Below are 25,984 nucleotides of genomic sequence, written 5' to 3'. Positions count from 1 at the left end.
CACGCAGGCATGTGTCACACACACACACACTTCCTCTCTCTCAAGCTCACACACATACCTCTCTCTCTCTCTCACACACACACAGCTGTGGTTGTAAATGTGTGTGTTCTTGTGTTCAGATGTCTGTTTCCTCACTCTGGATCCAAACACAGCACACACTGAACTCATTCTGTCTGAGGAGAACAGAGAGGTGAAGTGTGTGAGTGAGAATCAGCCGTATCCTGATCATCCAGACAGATTTGATGTTCATCAGCAGGTGTTGTGCAGAGAGAGTGTGTGTGGACGCTGTTACTGGGAGATTGACTGGAGTGGAGATGCTGGTGTATATATATCAGTGTCATATAAGAGCATCAGGAGGAAGGGAGGAGGTGTTGAGTGTTTGTTTGGATATAATGCTCAGTCCTGGAGTTTGAGCTGCTCTTCCTCCAGATTCATATTCAGACACAATAACACAGACACTGCTCTCCCAGTAAAGCCGTTCAGCAGGAGAATAGGAGTGTTTGTGGATCACAGTGCAGGAACTCTGATCTTCTACAACATCTATAGAGACACAATGAGCCTCATCCACACAGTCCAGACCACATTCACTGAGCCGCTCTGCCCTGGGTTTACTGTTTATCCTGGATCATCAGTGAAACTGAGCTGAAGACTGACGAATGATTTACCCAGAATCCTCTGCAGGAACAGTCAGCAGCAGTGTGCGTGTGTGAGAGAGAGTCTGTATTTGTGTGTGTGTGAGAGAGAAAGTCTGTATTTGTGTCTGTGTGTGTGTCCGCGTGCGTGTGTGAGAGCGCGTGCATGTGTGTGTGTGAGAGTCTGTTTGTGTGTGTGTGCGTGCGTGCGTGTGCTTGTGTGTGTGTGTGTGTGAGTGTGTGTGTGCGTCTCAGTCTTCATCAGTGTCATCATTGTTGTTGATGAAGTGTCCTCCAGGATGCTGCTGTGTTCAGATCAGCTCAGTCTTGTCTACAGATTGATCTTCTTCATTGTTTCTCTGTTGTTTGAGCACAAATAATAAAAGTCAATGTCAAATCCACTGCTGATATTAGAATGTGATGATGAACATGGAAATGTCTGAATCTCTGTCAAATCTTGAATCAACTGTAGAGAAATCCAGCAGCTCAATGAATAAAGGAGAAATGAAGTGTGACGTTTGTTTCTGCTCTTCTGATCTTCTTCTTCTTCATGATTTGACTTGAACTGAACAATAAAAACACATTTATTCCAGTATTTATTGATCTGTTCATGTTAGTTGATGACAATAAAGTTGTTCTCTGTTAGTTCTTGTTGACTCTCAGTGCATTAACTGATGTTCACCAGCACAACTGTGCATTAATAATGCTTCAGTAAATGTCTGATCACTCTCATTCATTACGAGTCAGTAACTAGGATTCATAAATGCTCTACAAGATTCATTTACTGTTCTGAATTAACATTAACGACACCTTAATGTAGAGTTTGATCATCATAAGACACACAAATACACCAACAGTAGAGTTAAATCTCCATTACATGTTGAGTTTTCTCCATCACTAACACACTTGATGACACTATTACTTTGAGATTCTGATGAGTGTTTCAGCAGTTTTTCTTCTATAACCAAGACCACACACACACACACACATATTATTCACAATTATTTACTCATGTAAAGCCTTGACAGTATTACAATGCAGAGTTATGACTTGTTGCCTCTCAGAATACTGAAGATTGAGTGTGATTGAGCATTTTAAAACAAGTTATTAGAGCTGAAATAAAGTCTTAAACACACAAGACTGCTGCTCTTAAACTGTCTCTGATTGTAATGAAGCTAAATGTGCAGGTAAATTTGGAGCTTTAAGCTTTATTAAGTAAAACAAGAGTTAAACAATCTTAAAAACAATGCTAATAATCTCCCACATTCTGCTCCTGTATAATCATGGGCGTAAATCTGATTTAACAGTAGGGGGGGACAATAAATATAAAATTTCTTTCAAACATTTTTTTGAAGGGGACACAAATAATACAGCCGAACTGTACTAATAAAGATATGTTCCCACAGTTAAAAATGGTTTCATCATAATTATTAGTATAGCATGGAGACTACGTCATTATGATTATTGTCAAAGTTTTCTCAGGTTCAACGACAGCAAATTTTTCTTCAAAACTATTTATTGCACTGTTTGTTGTGTTGTTTACAGTCAACAGTCTGACTCCTGGAGCAGAATAAATGCAGGAAAAGACATTTCCCATACTCATAATAACTAACTTTAAAACTTTAAAATGACAGATCATATTGTAATTCAGTGAGCCTGTGAAATCTGAAAACATTCAAAAAAATTAATTGAGTCACTTTAAGCAGAATAGAAACTGATTATAAAAAAATAAAGTGGGGTTAGTGTGCACAGTGCTCTATAGCAAATACACAACTGAACAATATGCTAATTGTGGTCGTTAATGTTAAGTTAACATTATGCCAAGTCGTCACAAATGAAACAATGCAGGATGAACGGCTTTAGGGTTAGCAACAAGTTAACTTAACGCTAATACAGCAGATTCATGGACAATTACATCTTTAATCAGCATTTTTGCCGCAACTAATTTATGAACGAGTCTGTATTAACTACATTGAAGAGAATCGCTTTATTTAAGGTGGATAAAACCCCCTACTTACTAACTAAAATTCAACATTATCTAAGCCGCAGCCACACACTCGACGTGTGTGTGAGAGAGTAGGTGGGATGAGGGAAAGCACAGAGTGGACCGAACCACTCAGAGGAAGGGGAGGGGGAACTCAACTGTTTCTAAATGCATTTTAAATGATAAATGCGGTTTTCTTTCTACTTAGACAATTATTTTAGCTAGATATTTTTTTTTTCACTTTTTTTTTTAATAGTTTTTTTTTTGGGGGGGGGGGGGTTGGGGGGTGGGGGGGGCATGTCCCCCCCCCGTCCCCCCCGGGATTTACGCCCGTGTGTATAATATTTGATTAAATTCAATTCAGCTTTATTTGTATAGCGCTTTTACAATGTAGATTGTGTCAAAGCAGCTTAACGTAAATGGTCATAGTAACTGGATCCAAGTGGTGCTCGCTGCAGAGCCATTTGAGGAGAGGTGAGCTCCAGAGAGGGGGAGCTTAAGCTTGAGCTCCACCTTTTTTGCACTTCTTCTATGAGTGATGTCACTGGGGGTAGGGTTAGGGGTGGGGTTGGTGTACGCATTAAAACAGCTTACAGGAGGAGGAGCGACAGCTCATGCTCCCCCTCTCTGGAGCTCACCTCTCCTCAAATGGCTCTGCAGCGAGCACCCTCTCACTGGATCAGGGTAGTTCAGTTTTTAGTGTTTAAGTTCAGTTCAGTTTAGCTCAGTTCAGTGTGGTTTAAAATCATTACCGAGAGTCCAAACACTGTAGAGCAAATTCATCGATGCGTAGCTTTTCAGATCCTGAACCATGCGAGCCAGTGGCGACAGCAGAGAGGGGAAAAAAACCACCTATAGGAGAGTGAAGAAAAAAAACCTAGAGAGAACCAGAATCAGTTGGGCACGACCATTTTAATTTCTCCGCTGGCCAAAAGTCTTGTGCAGAGCTGCAGTCTCAGCAGTGGAGGCTGGAAGATGGCCTCAGTGAAGACTCGTCTGTCCCTGGAGCGTCACTGTAATCAGTCTCATACTCTCCACTCCCCCATGACCAACAGCGCAGCAGCAGCTCAGGATACGGCCTGGTCCCGGATATGGAAACCTTGGGATCATCTCGTCGCTGGTCTTGGGTCCAATCAGTGACTCTGCATAATCTGAGGACCTCGGGATGAGTATCACCAGGTGGAAATGGAGAAAAAGGAGAAAAATTAGCGTAGCTGCTGTTCATAGTGTATATAAGCAAGATGCAGAAACTTCTGTGGAAACCCGCTAAGTGCTGCATTGAGTGTATGCTTTACTAAACAGATAGGTCTTTAATCTAGTTTTGAACTGGGAGAGTGTGTCTGAGCCTCGGATGTTATCAGGAAGGCTATTCCAGAGTGTAGGAGCCATGAAAGAGAAGGCTCGATCTCCTTTACTCGACTTTGCTACTTTAGGTACTACCAGAAGCCCTGAATTTGAGATCTTAAAGAGCGAGCTGGATTGTAGCGAGACAGAAGGTTGGTTAGATAAACAGGAGCTCGATTATTTAGAGCTTTATAGGTGAGAAGTAATATTTTAAATTCAATACGAAACTCAACAGGCAGCCAGTGTAAGGAGGATAAAATTGGTGTGATATGATCATATTTTCTAGACCTGGTCAGAACTCTGGCTGCTGCATTTTGTACTAATTGAAGTTTGTTAATAGAGGATGCTGGGCAGCCAGCAAATAGAGCATTACAGTAATCCAGCCTTGAAGTCATAAAAGCATGGACTAGCTTTTCTGCATCTGAGATGGATAGCATATTTCGTAATTTAGCGATATTTCTCAGATGAAAGAAGGCAGTTTTTGTGACATGGGATATATGGTTTTCAAAAGTTAGATTGCTGTCTAATATGACACCCAGATCTTTTATAGTAGAGCTAAAGCTAACTTTGTATCCCTCTAATTGTAAATTGAGTTGCGAGATCTGCTGTGTGCAAGATTTAGGCCCAATAAGTAATAATTCTGTTTTGTCAGAGTTTAAGAGAAGAAATTTGTTGGTCATCCAGTCTTTGATACACTCAGTTAGTTTAGACAGTTCAGACGTCTCGTCAGGTATAGTTGAAATATATAATTGAGTATCATCTGCATAGCAGTGAAAGCTGATCCCATGTCTTCTAATAATGTCTCCCAGAGGTAGCATGTCAATTATAAACAGCAAAGGGCCTAAAACTGATCCTTAAGGCACCCCATACTTTACTGGGCTGACTTGTGAAGGCTGTCCATTAATATTCACAAACTGGTAATGGTCAGTTAAGTATGACTTAAACCAGGGTTTTTCAAAGTCTAAGACAGTGGGCCTCCCTTTTGACACAACTTATCCATTGGCGCCCCCCTCCTCCCAAACACGCACGCACGCACGCGCACACACACACACACACACACACAGTATATATAAAGACACAGACAGATGCCAGACTGTTAACTCACTTTTATCATCATTTGCATAAAAGTGCAATTATTTACAGAGTAATAACAAGTATTTTAATATAACGTTTTTAAAACTAGGATGATGGTTCAATATGAATAGAACTGTCCATCCCAGTCAAAACAGTGGAAGTTTAGTGGGTCTCATGCTGTCATTAGCCAAAATATTTTGACAAACTACACATAAAGGTCGTGGTTCATCAGCTGGTCCTGTCCACGCAAATCATAAACTCAAATACTGATCATCATATCGTCGTCTTTTGGGTTTAAGCCCTGAACTTGAAGGCTTTTGTGGCGAGGGGGCGTGGCCGAGCGCCGTGGGAACGGAGTGAGGCCACCGCGTAAGCACCTGCCTCAGATCCCACGGAAGGAGCTCTGGATCATAAAAGGAGGAACAAGGGCAGAGGAAGCCGAGAGAGGACCGGACCCGGACATATTTTACTTTTGCTTTCAGTTTGACGGCAGTCTCCGTGAGGATCTGCCGTCCGTTTGTTTTGGTTTAGACGGAGCTGCCGTCACTGTCATTAATAAATCACTTTAAAACTGCTTCGGTTCTCCGCCTCCTTCCCGGCGGCCAAAGGGCCGTGAACTTCATTACAGCTTTGAATCGGGGTGGGTCTCAGAAACCGACCCATTGTATTAGCAGGCATATAATAAACGTTTAAATATAATAAAAAATACATACAATAATTAAACTTAATAATTATATTTTTATTATATTATATTTTTTCCCGCGCCTCCCCTGACATGCTCTGGCGCCCCCCAGGGGAGGCGCGCCTCACACTTTGAAAACCCCTGACTTAAACCATTGTAGAGCCTGTCCCTGGACACCTGTAGACTTTAAGCGATTTATGAGGATATTGTGGTCAATGGTGTCAAATGCCGCACTAAGATAGAGTAAAACTAATAGCGAGATGCATCCTTGGTCAACAGCTAAGAGTAAATCTTTGGTTATTTTCACTAATGCGGTTTCTGTACTGTGATGAGCCCTGAAACCTGACTAAAACACTTCAAAAATATTGTTCGTCTGCAGAAAAGAGCATAATTGAGTGGAAACAACTTTTTCTAGTATTTTAGACATAAATGTAAGATTTGAAATAGGCCTATAGTTAGCTAAGTTGTTGGTGTCTAGTTGCGGTTTCTTAATAATAGGCTTAATAACAGCTAGCTTGTAAGAGTTTGGAACATGGCCTATAGATAAAGCAGAGTTGATAATGTTAAGAAGAGGTTCTCCTATAGCAGGTAGCAGCTCTTTCAGTAATTTTGTTGGAATTGAATCCAGCATACACGTAGCTGGTTAAGAGCTATTTATAATTTTATCTAGCTCTTCCTGTTCTATGATTTTGAAGCAATGTAGGTTATTATTATTATTATGACTCAGTGAAATATTTACAGGATTTGGAGTATAAGCCTTCTATTTTATCACTGAAAAAAATTCATGAAGTCATCACTACTTATTTGCGGTGGAACATTTTGTTCCATAGTTGATCAGTTATTTGTTAATTTAGCAATGGTGTTAAATAAAAATTGTTATGATTATTTTCTATCAGTTTGCGCAGGTGCTCGGCCCTGGCAGATTTTAGAGCCCTTATATAGCTGGACATACTGTCTTTGTACGCAATTCTAAAGACCTCTAAATTAGTTTTTTTTTTCCATTTATGTGCTAATGTTGTTTTTAATTCATATTTATGTGTGATTTCAGTCATTATGTTCAAAGTACTATGGTAAACAATACTAAGAGTGTGTCACACAAGCTGTCACTAAACAAATGTGCGAATATAAAATCAACTTTACCTTAGTTGAAGTTACTCCGTGAGCCTACAATGAAGCACAGTTGAGCGAGAAGCCCGTGGAAAGCCTTCAGCTCCGCGTCAGCATGTCTCCCAAAGTCTAATAAACACACCAAAAAGCAAACAAAGTCACAATGCTGTAACTATACAAGACATTTATTATACTAGCAAACTGATGCTACTAGCCATCTTATCATATGTTAACATTTTTACACACTTTAAAAAAGTATATTTAATATGCTTAACAATACAAGCTAGCAGCAGTGCTAGTCTACTCCAAAGTAAACACATTGAGTTGCTTCAAATTACTCAATCATGCTCATTGACTTAAAAGTTGACAAACATAAATGAAAAACGAGTTGTCTTACTGTGTACAGCTCTTGTTTTCATCGAGCTGCATCTCCGACTGATCCAGGAGTGTTTCTCGCCGTTTTCGCGTCTACTATCAGTCTTCGGATTCATCCCATTTCATGAACCAAAATAGCAACATGAAACTTGTGGACTTGATATGTTGACAGACTGTAGTTTGTGCAGTTCCCATAAACGTCATAAAATAGCACGATGATGATAAATTACACCAAAACTAACAACCATTTCTGCTGTTAGCTCCTCTGCCCCACTGTAAACAACGCATACCTGTTACATAAGTCACTCTTCTGATGTCACCGGGCACAAAAGCGGACTTTTCGGAAGTAGGAAAACAGACACATTTTCTTAAAAATTTGTGCTTTTGCAGTTTGTAAAACATTTTAATATGATATTTTATGGTATTATAGAGTATTTTCACAAACGATTCTACCTTTTTTTTTTAAACAGTTTTTTAACCAATATGCTCTTTAATACCAGTCGCTCTGCCTAAATCATCAAATATTCATCAAGTTTGTATTCTACTCAAAAAAGTAAATGTAGTAAACTAGAAAGAATCCTGATCCTAGAAGTAAAGAAACTTTACAAATAAAAGATGCAACATAGGACAATTGAATGGGTTTTCTAAACTTGAGGCCCTGGTATATGCAAACTAACTGTCCTGGAGCTCCACCTTCTTTGATGTGCGGTGTTTTCCCAGTGAAGCTACTCATTCAGGGAGTCAGACAGAGAACATCATCCAAAACAACACTAGCTACATGAATACACTGGAGAGTGGAGTACAGATGTATCTGCACCTGTACAATCACTTGCAAAGAGAGATTTTAATCCGCAGAGGTGCTGTTTGCCAGATGTTTATGAAACTATTCTTTCAGCCGCCATCATTGAGTTTACAGTAAACTTGAGGAGCACAACACATTTACAACCCCACCTACTGCAGTGTAGGAGTGTTGGAAAACAGTATACCGTCACTCAGCCTTTTCAAACATTATTCAGACACGAAACATCCTGTGCACATGAGAAAATGTTTTGCTGCATTCATGTCATGTCTGCAACTTTTGTCCAATTCTGTAGACACTCATCAGATCTGTACGGTTTCTCTCCAGTGTGAATCTTCTTCTGTTTTCAGAGGTGGTAACTGATTAAACCTCTTGTCACAGTGTGAACACTTGTACGGTCTCTCAAGTGTGAAACGTCTGGTGCAGTTTCAATTTTGTAATAAAAGTCTTCTCACACTCAAGCACATATACTTTTTCACACCACTGTGGATCTTCATGTGTTCACTAAGGTTTGCTGATTGGTTGAAACTCTTCCCACACGGAGTGCATGTGAATGGTTTATCTCCAGTGTGGGTCTTTATGTGTTTATTAAGGTCTGAGGAGTTGTTGAAACTCATCCCACACCGAAGCTGCGGTCACACTAGAGTTTGAGCATGCAAAATTGTGTTGTTTGGCGCTGCGAAAAGGGGCGGGATTAAACAAGATGATTAGACATAAAATAGTGAGCGATTGGTACATATTTTACATTTCTGTCCATAGAGGTCATGTTTGTATCTTTAATTGGTCTCACAGTCAAGTGTTGAGATTTCGCGGGTCAGAGTTCACCAAGCTTAAACTTTGCAACGCAGTGAACTGCGAAACTTAACACACAAACTTGGTTTGTGGTCTGACCCATTCCGTGCTTATGAAAGGAAATCTATGGGGAGAAAAGTCCAGTGTGACCGCGGCTTAAGTGCAAGTGAATGGTTTCTCTCCAGTGTGGATCATCATGTGTCGATTAAGGTGTGATTATCGGCTGAAACCCTTCCCACATTGAGTGCATGTGAATGGTTTCTCTCCAGTGTGGATCCTCATGTGAATCTTAAGATCCTATTTTCTTCCAAAACTCTTCCCACACTGAGTGCATGTGAATGTGTTCTCTCCAGTGTGGACCCTCATGTGTTTATTAAGGCATGATGAGCAGTTAAAAGTCTTTCCACACTGGGTTCAAGTGAAGGGTTTCTCTCTAGTGTGGATCTTCTTGTGTCGATTAGGGTGTGATGATAGGGTGAAACCCTTCCCACATTGAGTGCATGTGAATGGTCTCTCTCTAGTGTGAATCTTCATGTGTTCATTAAGGTGTGATGATCGGCTGAAACTCTTTCCACATTGAGTGCATGTGAATGTGTTCTCTTCAGTGTGGATTGTCATGTGAGTCTTAAGATCGAAATTTCTTCCAAAACTCTTCCCACATAGAGTGCATGTGAATGGTTTCTCTCCAGTATGAATCATGTGTTCATTAAGGTGTGATGATCGGCTGAAACTCTTCCCACACTGAGTGCATGTGAATGGTTTCTCTCCAGTGTGGATCCTCATGTGTTCATTAAGGCATGATGAGTAGTTAAAAGTCTTTCCACACTGGGTGCAAGTGAAGGGTTTCTCTCTAGTGTGGATCTTCTTGTGTCGATTAGGGTGTGATGATAGGGTGAAACCCTTCCCACATTGAGTGCAAGTGAATGGTCTCTCTCTAGTGTGGATCTTCATGTGTTCATTAAGGTGTGATGATCGGCTGAAACTCTTCCCACACTGAGTGCATGTGAATGGTTTCTCTCCAGTGTGGATCCTCATGTGAATCTTAAAAAAATCCCCTTTTCTTCCAAAACTCTTTCCACACTGAGTGCAGGTGAAACGATTCTGGTCTCTCCATTTCAAAATGCCATCAGTCTGTAAATTAGTTTTTTCCTCAATTTTGACATGATGTTTCTCCTCTTTCCTCCCCTTATTCTCTTCAATTAGTTCTGAAATAAATAAAACATTAGTTTTCATTAAGTCTTAAAACTCTCATCAAAAGCTGAAAAGTGAAAAGACACTGGAAACATTGGCTACACACACTGTAATTTTGATGCATGGCGAATGTAAAATAAACCAGATCATATTTTGTTTGGTCCATTAATGTGTCCACATTTAAGCAGATTCGATTCATCTTTATTTATCTAATGCTTTTACAATGTAAATTGTGTCAAAGCCGCTTAACAGAAGTTATAGTGAATTGAAACTGTCAGTCCAGTTTTCAGAGTTTCTTACATAATTGATCATAAAAGCCATTTTGGTCATATGGATAAGACACAAATTTGAAAGCTGTAAACGGCTATTTTTAAAACAAAATGTTTTTCTAAAATTTGTATAGCAGACAGGGAATACTTGTTCATTCGGTGCCTGACTGGTCAACGTATCAGAAAAAAAGTTCTGGGGTAAAAGCTGAATATTTGCCTCGCAGACATGAGACATACCTGTACAGCATCTGCATAAAGGCTGGAATGTGCACATTTCTCATTGTGTGCTGTTGGGTCAGTTTCATCCATTCTAGGGGATTTTAAAGCTAAATTTGGCCAAAGCTTTCTCTGTGTTTCAGAAAACGAACTGATATTTAGGGGACATCTTATTTTAACATATTCTGGGAAAATGCTTTGAAAAAAAAAAATCTATACACTCTGGGCAAATTTACTCCCTTTTCATTATATTCATGGCTGTTTTTTCTCCATTGGCCTCTATTATAACAATTTTTTTATTGCAAAGCCATGACAGCATATAATCATGCATTTATGATAGTTGGTGTTTTCTGTAACGACAGTCAACATTGTTTAATTGGTCTACACCCATAAGACGGCAAAAAGGAAATGGGTGAGAGAATAAAGGAGGAGGAGGAGAGTTGAAGAGGGCAGCATTATGTGGTGTGTGAAAGAAAGAGAAGTTGACTGAACTTTTGCATTGCAGGAAACAAGAAGAGAAACTGCCGAGACGAGCAGTGTAAATTTAACGATTGGCCGTGAGAAACAAAGAGCGAAAGTATGTATAAAGCAAACATAAAGTCCCTTTAAGTACTCTACAGTCTTTGATTCACATTAAAGTGTAATTTAAAGATTAATTAGGTTATGTTAACTATGAAAGTTGGAATAATTAGTCAAGTTATTATATAACTGGTTTGTTGTGTAGACAATCAGTAAAATATACAGTAAATATTTCTTAAGAAAGCTAATAACACTGACTTATTTTTATTTATTTATTTTTATTAAAACTGCTTTTATTCAAGAAAAAAAACTATAAGAAATAAGACTTATTATGACTCCAGAAGAATTATTTGTGTTTTATAGGAAATATTGTGAAAATCTCCTTGGATTAATTTAGATCACTTGGGAAACACAATTTTAAATTAATGGGAGGGGGAAAAAATGGACTTTAACTGCATCTGTTAAAGTTTGCAGGTGTAAAAATGTGCCTTGATGTACTGGAATGTTTTAAATGTGTTATCCTACAATACAAAGTTTACAAAATAAATGAACATGGAAGATTATTTTGAGTTTAAGTTATTTAATTAGCTTATTTATGAAAACAGGGCAGCACAGTGGCGCGGTGGGTAGCACAATCGCCTCACAGCAAGAAAGTCTCTGGTTCAAGCCCTGGCTGGGTCCATTGGCATTTCTGTGTGGAGTTTGCATGTTCTCCCCGTGTTGGCGAGGGTTTCCCCCACAGTCCAAAAACATGTGGTATAGGTGAACTGGTTAAGCTAAATTGTCTGTGGTGTATGAATGTATGGTTGTTTCCCAGCGATTGGTTGCAGCTGGAAGGGCATCCGCTGCGTAAAACATATGCAGGATAAGTTTGTGGTTTGTTCCGCTGTGGTGACCCCAGATTAATAAAGGGACTAAGCCGAAAAGAAAATTAATGAATGAATATTTATGAAGACTGCAGAGTGATGCATAAAAATGACTTCGAATAATTGTTTAAACAGTTTGTGATGTATGTTAAAGTGTGCCCCCTAAAAGTAGAAGTCGCCCCTGCCCAGCCCCCCCAGTTACTGTGGTCTAGAACCGCCACTGGCTGACGGTCTTGCGTTTCATTGTAATTATTGTTATATTGTTTGTTTTGGACATGGCAGGGCCATATAAAGATGCAAACTGTTGAAATTCTCATGTGAAACTTAAAATTTCATTTAATATTGCTCTTATCCTAAATACTATTACCGGAAATCCAAACTATACTGGAAAATTAGTGTTTAAATGTCGGAGTCTAGCTGTTCTGAGCGTAATCCGAATTGAATCAGGATGAAAAAAGGCCAAAGCAACCGTATTGAGGTGGAATCCGCTACTAGCCCCCATGCTAATGCTAACCCCAAAGTGCAAGCTGCATCTAAGAAAGAGACGGCTCCAGCAAATGACAACAGTGCGGTCCTTCAAACTATTGATGCACTAAAAGATTATTTGATTGCTAAAACTGCAGAAAAGGCCATTGCACAGTCAAATGAACTTTGCAATCAAATTGACCAGCTTCAGACAGTTACTCTGACTCTGACTTTGCTAAAAGACCGAAGCAAGTATCTTGAGGAAAGGTCTCACCGCTCAAATCTCCACATTACGGGAGTTAAAGAAGGACGGGAGCAACGCAGACGTGTAACGGAATTTGTAGCTGGCGTCCTAAAAGATACCCTGAACCCCAAGAAGACTCCACTTCTGGACCAGGCACACTGCACTCTACACAGCAAACCAGTGGACGACAAGGAACCGCCACGAACCTTCGTGATTAAATGCCACTACTTTTCCGAAAAGAGGATATTTTGAAGAAAGACATTGAAATAAAGGCAATCACGACAGTACACTGGGCTGTCAAAGAAGATACAAATGTTAATGTCACTCTTCGGTTAACTTTTAAATTACCACTATAGCACATGTTCGTTGTTGTTATTTCTAGTTCTCAAGTATATTTTGTCAATAATAGGGTAGTTTTGTTTTTGTTTCAATATTGTGTTGTTTCGTGTTTATAGGTGTATGTGCGATCACCCCTTTTTTCTCTTTCCTCTCTTTCCCCCATACACCCCCCTACATACAAAACCCACAGATACCTTTTGGATGCTTCTGATAAATGTTTTTGACAGCCCTCCATAAAATGGGTGGAGTAAAGACAAACTATACCAGTTGGAATGTGCAGGGGCTAAATCATCCAGTGAAACGAAACAGGTTGTTTGTATATCTTAATTATTAAAAATCTGAAATGTTATATTTACAGGAGACACATCTGTTGAAAAAAAAGAATATTCTAAACTTAATAGAGGAGGCTATACACAAATATATCATTCTAACTTTGCAAAATTTAGTAGGGGCGTTGCTGTACTCATACATAGGAATGTACAGTTTGTTATGGAGTCAAATGTGTAGGATAAAAATGGCAGAAATGTAATAATCCAAGGTAAACTTTTTAACATGTCTGTGGTCCTGGCCAATGTGTATGCTCCTAATTGGGACAATGTACAATTTTTAAGTGATTTATTTTCAATTTTGTCTAGTCTTGACACATACAATTTAAATTAAGTTTTGCACCCTATTTTGGACCGCTCCAGCTCTTCGAGTAATTCATTAAGTCAGCCAGCACAATGTATCAACTCCTTCCTTCTGACATATGGTGTAAGTGACCCCAGGAGATTTAAATATCCATCTTCCAAGCAATTTTCCTTCTGTTTACCTGTGCATCAAACCTATTACAGGATTGACCATTTTCCCCTAGACAAGCAGTTACTTCCCCTAATGTCAGCAGTAGAGTATGGTAGTATTGTTATTACGGACCATTGTCCAGTCTCACCAAAGCTATGTTTTCCAGGCAATGTAATCTGGCGGTTTAACTCGAGACTCTTGGCAGATGACAATTTTGTCAAATTTATTGATGCTCAAATTGATTTCTTCCTTGAGACAAACAAATCCCCAGAGATAAATTAAAGCATCTTATAAAATACTCTGAAAGCAAATATGAGGACAGATTATTTCATATCAAGCTAGTGTAAATAAAAGAAAGTCAAAACGGCTTAGAGATTATGAATAAAATTAATACAATTGATCAGCTACTCTCAACATCAACTTCCAAAGAGCTCCATAAGAATAAACTTCTTCTGCAAGCGCAATATGACTCCTTGACAGACGAAAATGCAGCGGATCTCCACATAAGATCACGCCAGATTCATTGTCAACATGGGAAATGAGCTGGCAGGTTATTGTGTTATCAACTGAAAAACTCCTCAGCAGCTGGTGTTACAGCAGCAGTTAGTAAGGATGATGGCAGCATTATTACTGATCAACAGGGAATTAATGATCAATTAAAAAACTTCTATAAAACTCTTTACAGCTCTGAGGTAAACAAAATTGAACATATTGAGAGCTTTTTTTAATTATTTAGAATTACCATCCCTCTGTGATTCAGATCAGTTGGCATTAGAAGGACATATAACACCTTGTGTAGTTAAAAATGCAATCACAAAATTGAAAACCGGAAAAGCACCAGACCCTAATGGCTTCCCGTCCGAGTTTTTAAGAAGTTTATTGCCAAGCGAACACCCCTGTTGTGCAAGGTATTTGCTGAAGCTCTTGTTTCGGAATCACACCCCCACCCCCTCCATGACATCGGCTGTTTTAACAGTACTTCTTAAAAAGGTTAAGGATTCACTTAAATGTGAATCTTATCTTCCGATCACCTTACTCTGCTGTGATTATAAGATCCTGGCTAAAGTGCTGGCAATCAGAGTGGAGTCAGTCATGAGAAAGATAAATCACCCAGATCAAACTGGTTTTACTGTTGGGAGACAGTCATTTTACAACCTTCATCGCTTATTTAAATATTATTTATTCACCAAAAAATAATACTAATCCAGAGGTCCTAATTTCCTTAGATGCCCATAGGGCATTTGATAGAGTAGATATATTTATTTACAGCACTTAAAAAAATTGGTTTTGATCCTGGATTCTGTTCCTTAGTTAAAATTTTATATTCCAGGCCCCAAGCATCCATTCAAACAAATAATATAAATTCTAAAGGCTTTCCACTCTCTAGAACAACCAGACAGGGCTACCCTTTGTTCTTTGACATTGCCATCGAACCTCCTGCAACCGTATTAAGGAAGGAATTGCAAGGAATTTTCAGAGAGCGACACGAACATAAGTTCCTGCTATAAGTGGATGATCTTCTTTTTCTGTCAAATCCAGACACATGTATTCCAAAAGCTTTTACAATAATTTCAGAATTTGCAAATGCTTCTGGATACAAAGTCAATATAGCACAGAGTCTCCTTTTCTCTATTAATGATAGAGCACAGCAAATGTCCTTCCAATCCTTTCCATTTTCAGTAAGTCTGATAAATTTGTATAGTGAGTGTGACGAGCAAATATAAGGATTTGTGCAATAATAATTTCAAAACGACATTAGTGCCCAAGGACGTTTTTAGTGCTCAAGGACACCTTACAAACAGTAGGAGAACAAGAAAAGCATCAACTTTAAGAAGGTAGAGAAAATGGGAGACTAATAATACATAAAATAATGACAAAAGACATGAGAACAAGTAACAAGAAAGAAACTCATTCCTGTCTTTCAATGAGTGCTTATGTGCATTTCGAAGAACTAGGCAGCACACTCAGGGCTGCAAGATGGATTTAATTTAGTATTCTTATTATTAAAATATATCTGAATGAGGATCAAATGACTGAGTTGGTTTTTGAGAATTAAAACTAACCTGTTTGTTCCTGTGGATCTTCCTGTTTGACTGTGAATGTTTCTTCAATCTTCACATCTTCACTCTCCTCTTTAATAAACGCCATCTTTATAAAAGTGTGGAGATCAGTCGCTTCAGCAGGAGTTTTTCTCTGTGTTTGGACACTTTATCCTGTTTAAAATGAACAAAACAATAAAAATGTCCTGTTTAAAATAAATAAAACAATGAACAGAAACAAAATAACTTCTCTTCAACACTTGCTTCAACAGTTTCTTTATATGAGAGTCATTAACAAACAGAAATCAGATAAGTCTGATCAAGGAACAATAGCCACAAATGAGCTGTTTAAAACTAGTACTCCATTTCTTATATATAGTAATGTATATTTATAATGGAATGACATTACACTATTCAATCAATTAAACTTTCATTAAAACACTTATTACACATTGTTACTTTATTCAAGTATCTTCTTAATTGTTTTGTTTGTTTTATTTATCTTATTTTCTGTTTATAGCACTTTTTTGCACAAGACAAATTTCCTCTCCGAAACAAAAAGTTTATCCTATCTTCAAAAAATAGACCTCATTACTGTGAGTTTTAGTAAATAGTACTACGTTGTATAAGGGTTAAAATAATATTGTCAACAGGTACATAATTTAGCACTGAATGAAAACACTGAAACTTTAATCAATCGCTTTATATAAGGCTAAACGCTTTAAAACAAACCTTTCTCCAGTTGAATCACAGCGCGAGAGCGGCGCAGTCTTATGATGTCACAAGTCACGTCAAAATAAAAGTCTTTTTTTTTTTTTTTTTACTTTTTTGCTACTTACTCTTAGTCATGAGTCCTGACTTATTATATATAGTTTTTCTCTGCGTTTGGGCATTTTATCCTGTTAAAAATTAACAAAGCAATAAAAATGTCCTGTTTAAAATAAATAAAACTATGAATAGAAACAAAATAACTTCCCTGTAACAGTTTCTTTATATGACAGTAATTAACAAAAATAAATCCGGTAAGTCCGAGCAAGAAACAACAGCCACAAATAAAAAAATATATAGTGATGTATACTAAGAATGAAGTGAAATTATGCTATTTAATAAATTAAACCTTCATTAAGACACTTAATACACGTACGTTGTTCAATAGTCCTCTTTACTTTGAGTAAAATAGTATTATATATATATATTTTTAATATAGTATTATATATTATAATAGTATATATATAAAAAATCAAACTAAAGGGTAAACAAACAAGAAAAGTAAACAAGAAATCATTAAAATGTAAATATATATATTAATAAATATATAAATTAAAATTCAGACAATGGGCAGTGAAGCTCTGGACTGGAGAATACAGCAGACCGGGGAGCGCAGCTGAAGACCAGTCGTAGTTGTTGGTATGGAGAAAGCAGTCAGAGGAAGAAACTAATTCAACGGATAATCCAGCTTCAGAGATCCACAGCAGACACAAGTCAAAATAGGCAGTGAACAAGAGAGGACAGATCAGAGCTTGACACAACAGCACTACATTGTCGCAAGCCCCCAGTTACCAACCAAAAAGCGGCCTGCTCCACAACCACCTATGAGCCCACCTGGAAGAGCCCTCTGATTTCTGCCACACCGCCAGGGCCCAAACAACAACGCCCCATCTTCAGCTGGTGAACACAAGAGCTCTCACTGATGTGTGTCGGGGGCCTGCTTAGATAACAGTGTCTTTATCAAATGTTTTCAGAACAAGCAGGAACCCAGTGTGTCTGTAGCTTTCTCTAAGCAGATATGTGTTGTGTTACGTGACAGAAAACCAAAGACTTCTTTTGGCCGTAAAGCAAATAATTCAAATCTGGTGTCTATTAAATGTATATCTGAGACTTCTGTAGTGAAAACGACTAAAACTGTTAAGTTAGCGCTTTTAAACATCAGATCACTCAATAATAAGTCACTTTTAGTCAATGATTTTATCAACACAAATTGCCTTGATTTTATGCTTTTAAATGAAACTTGGCTAGATGACAGTTGTAGCGCAGCAGTTCTGTATGAAGCAGCTCCTTTAAACTTTGACTTTTTGAGTGTTTGCAGAGCTAATAGGAGAGGTGGAGGCATCGCTGCCCTGTTTAAAGATGTGTATAAATGTAAACAAGTGTCATTTGGTGACTATCTGTCTTTTGAATATCTGAGTATAGCACTAAAAGGATCTCCACGCATCTTACTGATCATTATCTACAGACCTCCAAAATATTCTTCAGCTTTTATTGAGGATTTTACAGAGCTGTTATCAATATTAAACCTCTGAATTTGATTATTTTAGTATTGCTGGGGATTTTAATATTCACATTGATAATCCAGAAATCAATGCTGTAAAAGAACTGATGACTGTTTTTAACACTTTTGATCTGACTCAGCATGTTCAAGGACACACACACAATCGTGGACACACTCTTGATCTACTTATAACTAAGGGTTTACACATTTCATCAACTGTTGTTAAGGATGTGGCACTATCTGATCATTTCTGTATCTTCTTTGATATATTGATCACTCCAGCTATTAAAGACAGATCTGTCTCTGTCAGAAAGAGATGCATAAATGAGAACACCAGTGAGCAGTTTATGAAGGCCATATCGCTAGCACCAAGCATATCTGCAGATTCTGTTGATTCTCTCCTTGATTTGTTTAGCTCTAAAATTAAGATAATCATAAATGACGTTGCTCCTTTTAAAGTCAAGAAGTTGACTGGCAGGCAAAAGGGATCTTGGACAAGGTCACCGAGAGTACAAATGATGAAAAGACAGTGCAGAAAAGCTGAGCGTATGTGGAGAAAGACGAAACTAGTAGTCCATTATAACATCTATAAAGACAGTCTTCATGCTTTTAATATGGAACTAAACACTGCTAGACAGACTTTCTTTTCAAGCCTTATAAACAGCAACTTAAATAATGCTCGTACACTCTTTGCAACGATAGAGAGACTCACAACCCCCCCCCCCCCCCCCCCCCCCAGTCGGATTCCAAGTGAGCTCCTCTCTGAAAGCAAATGTAATGAGTTTGCTCATTTCTTCACTGATAAGATTAATAATATCAGAAAGGCAATCAACTCATCCAATCAACCAAGTTGTGTCGATATCAAACAAGCTCAACCACAACTTAAGAAATCAGACATTATGTCTGATTTCATGGCAATTAACGGCAAAATCTTAGAAGAGACTGTGCAAGCTATGAAAACATCAACCTGCAGTCTTGACACGCTCCCCACATCATTCTTCAAAACGGTGTTTACCTGGTTAGAAATGGATCTTCTAAAAGTGGTAATTGCTTCACTTCTATCAGGGATTTTTCCAACCTCACTTAAAACTGCAGTTGTTAAACCCCTCTTGAAGAAGAGCAAGCTGGATAACACCCTATTGAGCAATTACAGGGCAATCTCAAATCTCCCTTTCATTGGCAAAATCATTGAAAAAGTTGTTTTTAACCAGGTTAACAAGTTCTTAAACTTCAGGGGGTGTTTAGACAATTTTCAATCGGGGTTCAGAGCACATCACAGTACAGAGAGCGCTCTTATAAAGATAATCAATAATATACGTCTAAATACAGATTCAGGTAAAATAACAGTGCTGGTATTGTTGGATCTCTGTGCTGCATTTGACACTGTCGATCACAGCATACTTCTGGATAGGCTGGAAAACTGGGTTGGGCTATCTGGCACGGTCCTCAAATGGTTTAGATCTTACCTTGAAGGTAGAGGTTACCATGTCAGTATAGGTGACCATAGGTCGAGGTGGACACCCATGACGTGTGGAGTCCCACAAGACTAGATTCTGGCACCTCTCCTGTTCAACCTTTACATGCTCCCTCTAAGCCAAATAATGAGAAAGAACCAAATCTCCTACCACAGCTATGCTGATGACACTCTGCCTAGCCTTACTGCCTAATGACTACAGCCCCATTGACACCCTCTGCCAATGCATTGATGAAATGAGCAATTGGATGTGCCAAAACTTTCTTCAGTTAAACAAAGAGAAAACTGAAATGATTGTGTTTGGGAACAGGGATGAGGTTCTCAAGGTTAATGCGTACCTTGGCACTAAAGGTCAAACGACAAAAAATAAGGTCAAGAATCTTGGTGTGACTCTTGAGTCAGATCTGAGTTTCAACAGTCATGTCAAAGCAGTCAGTAAATCAGCACACTATCATCTCAAAAACATAGCAAAAATCAGATGCTTTGTTTCTAGTGAAGATTTAGAAAAACTTGTTCATGCTTTTATCAGCAGCAGGGTGGATTACTGTAATGGACTCCTCACTGGTCTTCCTAAAAAGACAGTCAGACAGTTGCAGCTCATCCAGAACGCTGCAGCCAGAATTCTAACCAGAACCAGAAAATCAGAGCACATCACACCTGTCCTCAGGTCTTTACACTGGCTGCCAGTTACATTCAGAATAGATTTTAAAGTATTATTACTGGTCTATAAATCACTAAATGGCCTAGGGCCTAAATACATCACAGATATGCTCACTGAATACAAACCTAACAGATCACTCAGATCATTAGGATCATATAAACTAGAAGTTCCAAGAGTTTAGTCAAAGCAGGGTGAATCGGCTTTTAGCCACCACGCCCCTCGCTGCTGGAATCAGCTTCCAGAAATGATCAGATGTGCTCCAACATTAGGCACATTCAAATCAAGACTGAAAACACATCTGTTTAGCTGTGCCTTTACTGAATGAGCACTGTGCTGCGTCCGACAGATTGCACTATCATGTTTTTCTCTTCTTCTTCATTCTTTTATATCACATTTTACCTGTTTTTAAGTTTTGTTTTTACGCATTTTTATTATTTGTTTTTATTTTACTTGTTTCTTTTATTCTTGTTTATGTAAAGCACTTTGAATTGCCATTGTGTATGAAATGTGCTATATAAATAAACTTGCCTTGCCTTGCCTAAACGCATATGATCCTAAAAGCTTATTTGGGTATTGTAAGAATGAAGATGTCTGCATATTTGTAGTGAGCTTTATTGTGGTCAAAGTTTGGATAACCAAAGATTGATCTTATTCACCTGTGACCCACCCAGTAAATATACAGACAAGTTTTTGATTAGCTGACCGGAGCAGTAACAGCACCCATTGATGTAACTGAAAAATCAAGTGAGATAAACGTGATAGCGGGATCAAATGGTAAAATACGGGAGAATCTCGACAAAAACAGCTGGGTTAAGTTGCGCCCTGGAGTTTTCCGATAATAGCTTGGTATAAAATGTATTTTATATCATCCTCTTTTTGATAGACATCATCAAACATTCTGTCCAAATGCTCAGGAGAAACCTTATCATATCAATATTTCCCTAGGCTATATGACACTTGATAGGTGATTTCCCTTTATTTAAGAGAATAGTTTAAGGATGTTGCATATTATTTGGTTATCATAAGTAAAGGAAACCGTTAAGTGTTGCAGGACATAAGAGCAAGTAATAAAATACAGCCTAGACTATAGCCTATATTTCCTTGCGCTCAGCAGCTATAATAAAGCTCTACCTTTACAATTTTTTTTTTGTATTTAACCACGTCAGACAAAAACATTAACACTTGTTTACACAGGACTGGATGACAGAAAAGAAGGTAGGATTCTGATGGTTTTACTCTCCTGAAAAATGCTCTGTTTGCACGATTTGATTAATGTCATCTTATCCAAATGCCTCATATTTAATATTTCAAAACTCTTTTGTTGTGTATTGTTTTTTGTACATATAATTTAGCTATGCCCCATATGGTCCAAAACCAGACACGTGGACAAATCTAAGCTTGTTTTTAATAACACAAATATAAATATGCATATAATAAACAATACTGCTGCTAATAATAATAACATTATAAAAAAAGCAAGTTGTTATGAATGAACTAAAAACAAGCCACCCGAGATGAAGAAGGCATGGAGGCAGCAGTTTTTATATTTATGTAGAAAATAATAATTTTTGTAATATTTTAATCCTTTGAAACATATTTGCGTGTTGCTGTAAAAACTTGCCTATTGCTACTTTGCAACAAATTTTTTGTAAAAAAAATAATAATAAAAAAAAACAAAGAAAGCTAAAGGATTAGGTTAAATTGATAAATTTAGACTACTGTATACAGTACAGGCTATTGTCATATCCAAAAGATAGGCAAAGATTCACAGCTTTGCAGTCCCACCCACATTTCACAACCTGTATGAGCCCATAAGGCCGCAAGTGCCACAGACCCTGTAGAACTTTTCTTAGCTGATCTTCTGCGTGACCTATTTAGTCATTAATAACAGCTCATTTTTTTACAGAAAGAGGACCAGGAACTCAAAAAGGGTAATTATTATACCATTCTGTCTTTCCGTTATCTCCTTTATGATTATTTGTACTGTGTTTTCCTACATTTCATGTTTTAAAATCATTTTAACTAACTTAAGAAAACAGTGGAGAAGAGGGTGAAGAAGCGCATGGTCTCCAAAATAGCGGTAATTTAATAATATAATAATATATATGTATAATAAAAAAAATATTTTCTGAAATCAACTCGGCTGGCCCGATTCCAAATTCAAGTTGTTAAACCAATTTACTGTTCCACCAAACATTATTATACACCATAGTAGCATGTAGGCTATAAAAAGGCAACATATCGACTCATGAGCACGATGATTGACATATAATATTTGTAAATAAGTGGTTGGTAAAACTTCTTCTTGGTTCACCGCAAATCTTGCCTTAAAAGGAAAGTGCATAATTTAGCCTTACCCTGAGTTTGTTTACACTCTGCCTGTATTAACATACATGCTGTATTTTAATATGGCTAATTTGGATGAACTGGCTCTAACTTTTGACAGCTTTTTCTTCTTTTTACGCGGTTATGGGCGAATTATATTTCACACGCAAGGTGACTAAAAATTTTAATTCAAATACCAAAGATACTGAGCCATTACTACAAGTAAAAAACCAAACAAAAAAACAAAACTACAATTATACTTTAAAGGAGAACATTGACATTTCGAAAAAAAAAATTAACTGATTTACAACTAAATTATTAAAAATAAACTTGCGGGACTTCATTTATGTCCTGCGGCAAAATGATTTTTTTTATACTTTTAGTGATCTGCTTGAGGTAGGTCAATTTATTTTTCTGCTTAATCAACAACAAAAACATAAGGTAAAATGTAAATGAAGATATAAATGAAAAAGCTTATTAAATGACTGTCCTAGTTCTATCAAAATAGCAAACATCTTTTTATATTTAGGCTAAAAGACTGCTTTATTTATTTATTTAGGCCTACTTATTTGTTCTGAATGTTTGTGCTTATATTTGAGTTGTCTTTTATTTCTTCAATTCTACTTTCCAAAATAAATCCTCATTGCACTTAACAAGTTTACAATGATAATAAAGCGTGTTAACAAATGTTTAATGATTAATGAAGGAATTATAATGCTTTGTATTATCGTTTCATCTTTAGTTATAAGAACAGTAGCATATTTACAGCTGCTGTATAGGCTATTTCTGTCTGTTCGCATCCCTTTGTGCCCCCTAGCGGCATATTCACAGACTGCGGTCATACATTAAAAACTTGTGCTTGTCCATTTAAGCGGCGGCGGTATATGCCATGGAGGTAATAGCCACATTGAACTCTCAACTACTGTAAATCATTCTAACATGTACAATACAGACTAAAAAAGCAGTGGCAATGGTTTGGTTATAAGATTTGTTTATGGATCTTGAAAAACCCACCAGCTTTATATGTAAGCACAGAGTACCCTTTTAGTCATAACAGGAAATATGGATGACAATGAAGGAAGTTAATGACACACAAACACCTCTCAAGAAGGTTTTCACAGCTACTGTGTTTTATCCAACAACCATTGCTCCCAAGTTGAAGAGAGACCTTCAAAATCGACCCAGGTGGGACTTGAACCCACAATCCCCAGCTCCGGAGGCTGATGCCTTATCCATTAGGCCACCAGGCCAAGTCACCACTCTTTTATCAAAGATCTCTTGTATGCCTTCAACAAGATGCCACTGCATGGAAAACTGCACTTTAGGAATTCGATGCCAGTTTGCATTCCGTCAAATAAGAACTGATGGACAAACATTTTCTTTCTGCAATCTTTCACATTCGCGTCTCTTTGGTCCTGGGGTATGGTTCTAGCGTATAGTGCGACTGGTCTTGAGAGTTTCAAATTCCAGTCAAGGCCACTCTCATTAACTTGAAATCACAACCTTTCAGCAGCTATTTTCTTGTTTGCATTTCATCATCATCCACCTAACATGAGTTTGTTAGTTGAGAGCCACGGGGTACTTGAAGTCAAGAACTCCATTACTAGAGCTTAGCATAACCTATTAGGTTTGTAATGTGACAGTGAGACTGGAGCAAGATTGGATGCATCTTAACTGAAGTGTGCAGCAAGTCTGAGAATTCGAAGCTAACCATTGTCCTCAGATAATCACACCTAAGATTTGAGTACACAAGCCAGGATTTTTTCGCACAACTTAAATGTAACCCAACAAACACAACCCAAAAAGGACTTGAATCCACAATCCCCAGCTTCAAAGGGTGATGTCTTATCCATTAGGCCACAGGGCCAATGCTAGCATTTGTTATATCTGTTGTATGACTCATGAAGTTCTTGTAACTCAGAAAGCAGCACTTTAGGATCCCTATTGCTTTCAGACGATCTGGTGTGTACACCTAATGAAAAAATAGCTTCTCTGAAGAGTTTTCTATTTTCATGTTTTTTTGACTTAAGGGTATGAACCTAGCTTTTTGAAGGTCACACTGGATTGCGCTGCACAGCCAACTTAAAAGGAACTGCATCAAAGACAACCCAGGTGGGACTTGAACCCACAATCTACTTTTAATCTAAATTAGTCGAACATGTACAATTATACCGACGAAATCGTTTGCTACCCTCAGGCAGATGGTTCTGCCGCATCCAGTCACGTACCAGCTGGCTGAAGGATAGTTTCTTCCCTCCGACTATCAGGCTGATGAACACTTAACACACCACACACAGACTCTACCATACCCCTCACTGCACACAATCAATATGTAGCATGCACTGCACTTTAAAAAATCCATACTTGAAACAATACTGCCTACAACTATGTGGACACCTATTCATTGTACACATCGCTGTCAATTTCACATTGTCGTTGTATTTGCACTGTCTGTATTTTGTACTGTCGTTGTATTTGCACTGTCATTTTTTTTTTTTGCTCTGTCGTTGTATTTGCACTGTATTACTCTGTATTTTGTGCTGTCTGGAGCCAGCACCTAAGCTTTTAACTCATCATAGCACACGTGCTGCTGATGATGTGACAATAAAATTGAGTTGATTTGAAAGAAAGTAGCGGCAATGATTCAGTTGTTAGATTTGTTTATGGATGGTTGTAATAAGGATGACAACGAAGGAAGTTAATGACACGCAAACACATCTCTAGAAGGTTTTCACAGCTACTGTGTTTCATCCAACAAACTTTGCTCCCAACTTGAAGTGAGACCTTCAAAGACAACCCAGATGGGACTTGAACCCACAACGCCCAACTCAAGAGGCTGATGCTCTATCCTTTAGGCCACTGGGCCATGTTACCAAGATTTTGTCATGGAGCTCTTGTATGCCCTCAACAAGATGCCAACGCATGGAAAACTGGATTTTGGGATCTCTATGTTTGCAACTAATGAACAAACATTTTCTTTGTGTAATCACCCACATTCGTGTCTCATTGGTCCTGGGGTATGGTTTGAGACTGGTCTTGAGTTTCAAATTCCAGACGAGGCCACTCTCATTAATATGAAATCACAACCTTTCTGCAGCTATTTTCTTGTTTGCATTTAATCATCATCCACCTAACATGAGACCATTATTTGAAAGCCACCGGGTACTTGAAGTCAAGATCTCCATTACCAGAGCGTAACGTGATTGGATAATTCACGCAAGATTGGATGAATCTTAATTGAAGTGTGCAGCAAGTCTGAGAATTTGAAGCGAACTATTGACCTCAGATCATCACGCATAAGCTTTGAGGAGACATGTCAGGATTTTTTCCATACAATTTATATGTAACCCAACAAACACAACCCAAATGGGACTTAAACCCACAATCCCTAGCTTTGAAGGCTGATTCCTTATCCATTAGGCCACTGGGCCAATACTAACGTTTGCCATATCTGTTGTATGGCTCAGGAAGTTCTTATAACTCAGAAAACAGCACTTTAGGATTCCTATACCATATTGCATTCAGACAATCTGGTGTG

The 25,984-nt window shown here is 38.1% G+C and overlaps 2 protein-coding genes, 1 long non-coding RNA gene and 1 other non-coding gene across 10 annotated transcripts in view; 2 read left to right on the top strand and 2 right to left on the bottom strand.

The window, feature by feature from the left end:
• LOC101886704 (zinc finger protein) overlaps window positions 1-25,984 on the bottom strand; it is an 846,922-nt gene that overhangs the window by 43,305 nt on the left and 777,633 nt on the right. The window contains exons 1-8 of one of the 3 annotated variants that reach the window (XR_015942478.1): window positions 16,450-16,479; window positions 15,742-15,891; window positions 7,221-9,994; window positions 5,863-6,952; window positions 4,725-4,898; window positions 3,292-4,682; window positions 2,914-3,048; window positions 2,131-2,252 (exon numbers count right to left, since the gene is read on the bottom strand). Coding sequence is in view for 2 of the 3 variants with exons in the window: in XM_087249135.1 (XP_087105261.1) it covers window positions 15,742-15,826 (85 nt within the window). In the remaining variant the exon portion in view is untranslated. Of the gene's footprint in view, window positions 1-2,130; window positions 2,253-2,913; window positions 3,049-3,291; window positions 4,683-4,724; window positions 4,899-5,862; window positions 6,953-7,220; window positions 9,995-15,741; window positions 15,892-16,449; window positions 16,480-25,984 lie in introns of those variants that run through there. The other 2 variants (XM_087249135.1, XM_087249134.1) reach the window with 2 other exon arrangements.
• LOC147844817 (uncharacterized) overlaps window positions 1-25,984 on the top strand; it is a 532,816-nt gene that overhangs the window by 208,045 nt on the left and 298,787 nt on the right. The window lies entirely within an intron of this gene.
• LOC137489479 (NACHT, LRR and PYD domains-containing protein 3-like) overlaps window positions 1-25,984 on the top strand; it is a 275,187-nt gene that overhangs the window by 16,785 nt on the left and 232,418 nt on the right. Inside the window, exons 12-13 of one of the 5 annotated variants that reach the window (XR_015481757.1) lie at window positions 120-939; window positions 9,227-9,411. Coding sequence is in view for 2 of the 5 variants with exons in the window: in NM_001444295.1 (NP_001431224.1) it covers window positions 120-646 (527 nt within the window). In the remaining 3 variants the exon portion in view is untranslated. Of the gene's footprint in view, window positions 1-119; window positions 1,302-9,226; window positions 9,561-25,984 lie in introns of those variants that run through there. The other 4 variants (XR_015942023.1, XR_015481758.1, NM_001444295.1 and 1 more) reach the window with 4 other exon arrangements.
• On the bottom strand, window positions 23,624-23,696 carry trnar-ccg (transfer RNA arginine (anticodon CCG)). The gene has a single exon. It is a non-coding gene; the product is annotated as a tRNA-Arg (tRNA).

Source organism: Danio rerio, chromosome 4, assembly GCF_052040795.2.
Source record: "Danio rerio strain M-AB ecotype USA chromosome 4, GRCz13ab, whole genome shotgun sequence".
NCBI classification, from domain to species: Eukaryota; Metazoa; Chordata; class Actinopteri; order Cypriniformes; family Danionidae; genus Danio; species Danio rerio.
The sequence above is the reverse complement of the archived record's forward strand: the minus strand, read 5'-3'. Positions and strand labels throughout refer to the sequence as shown.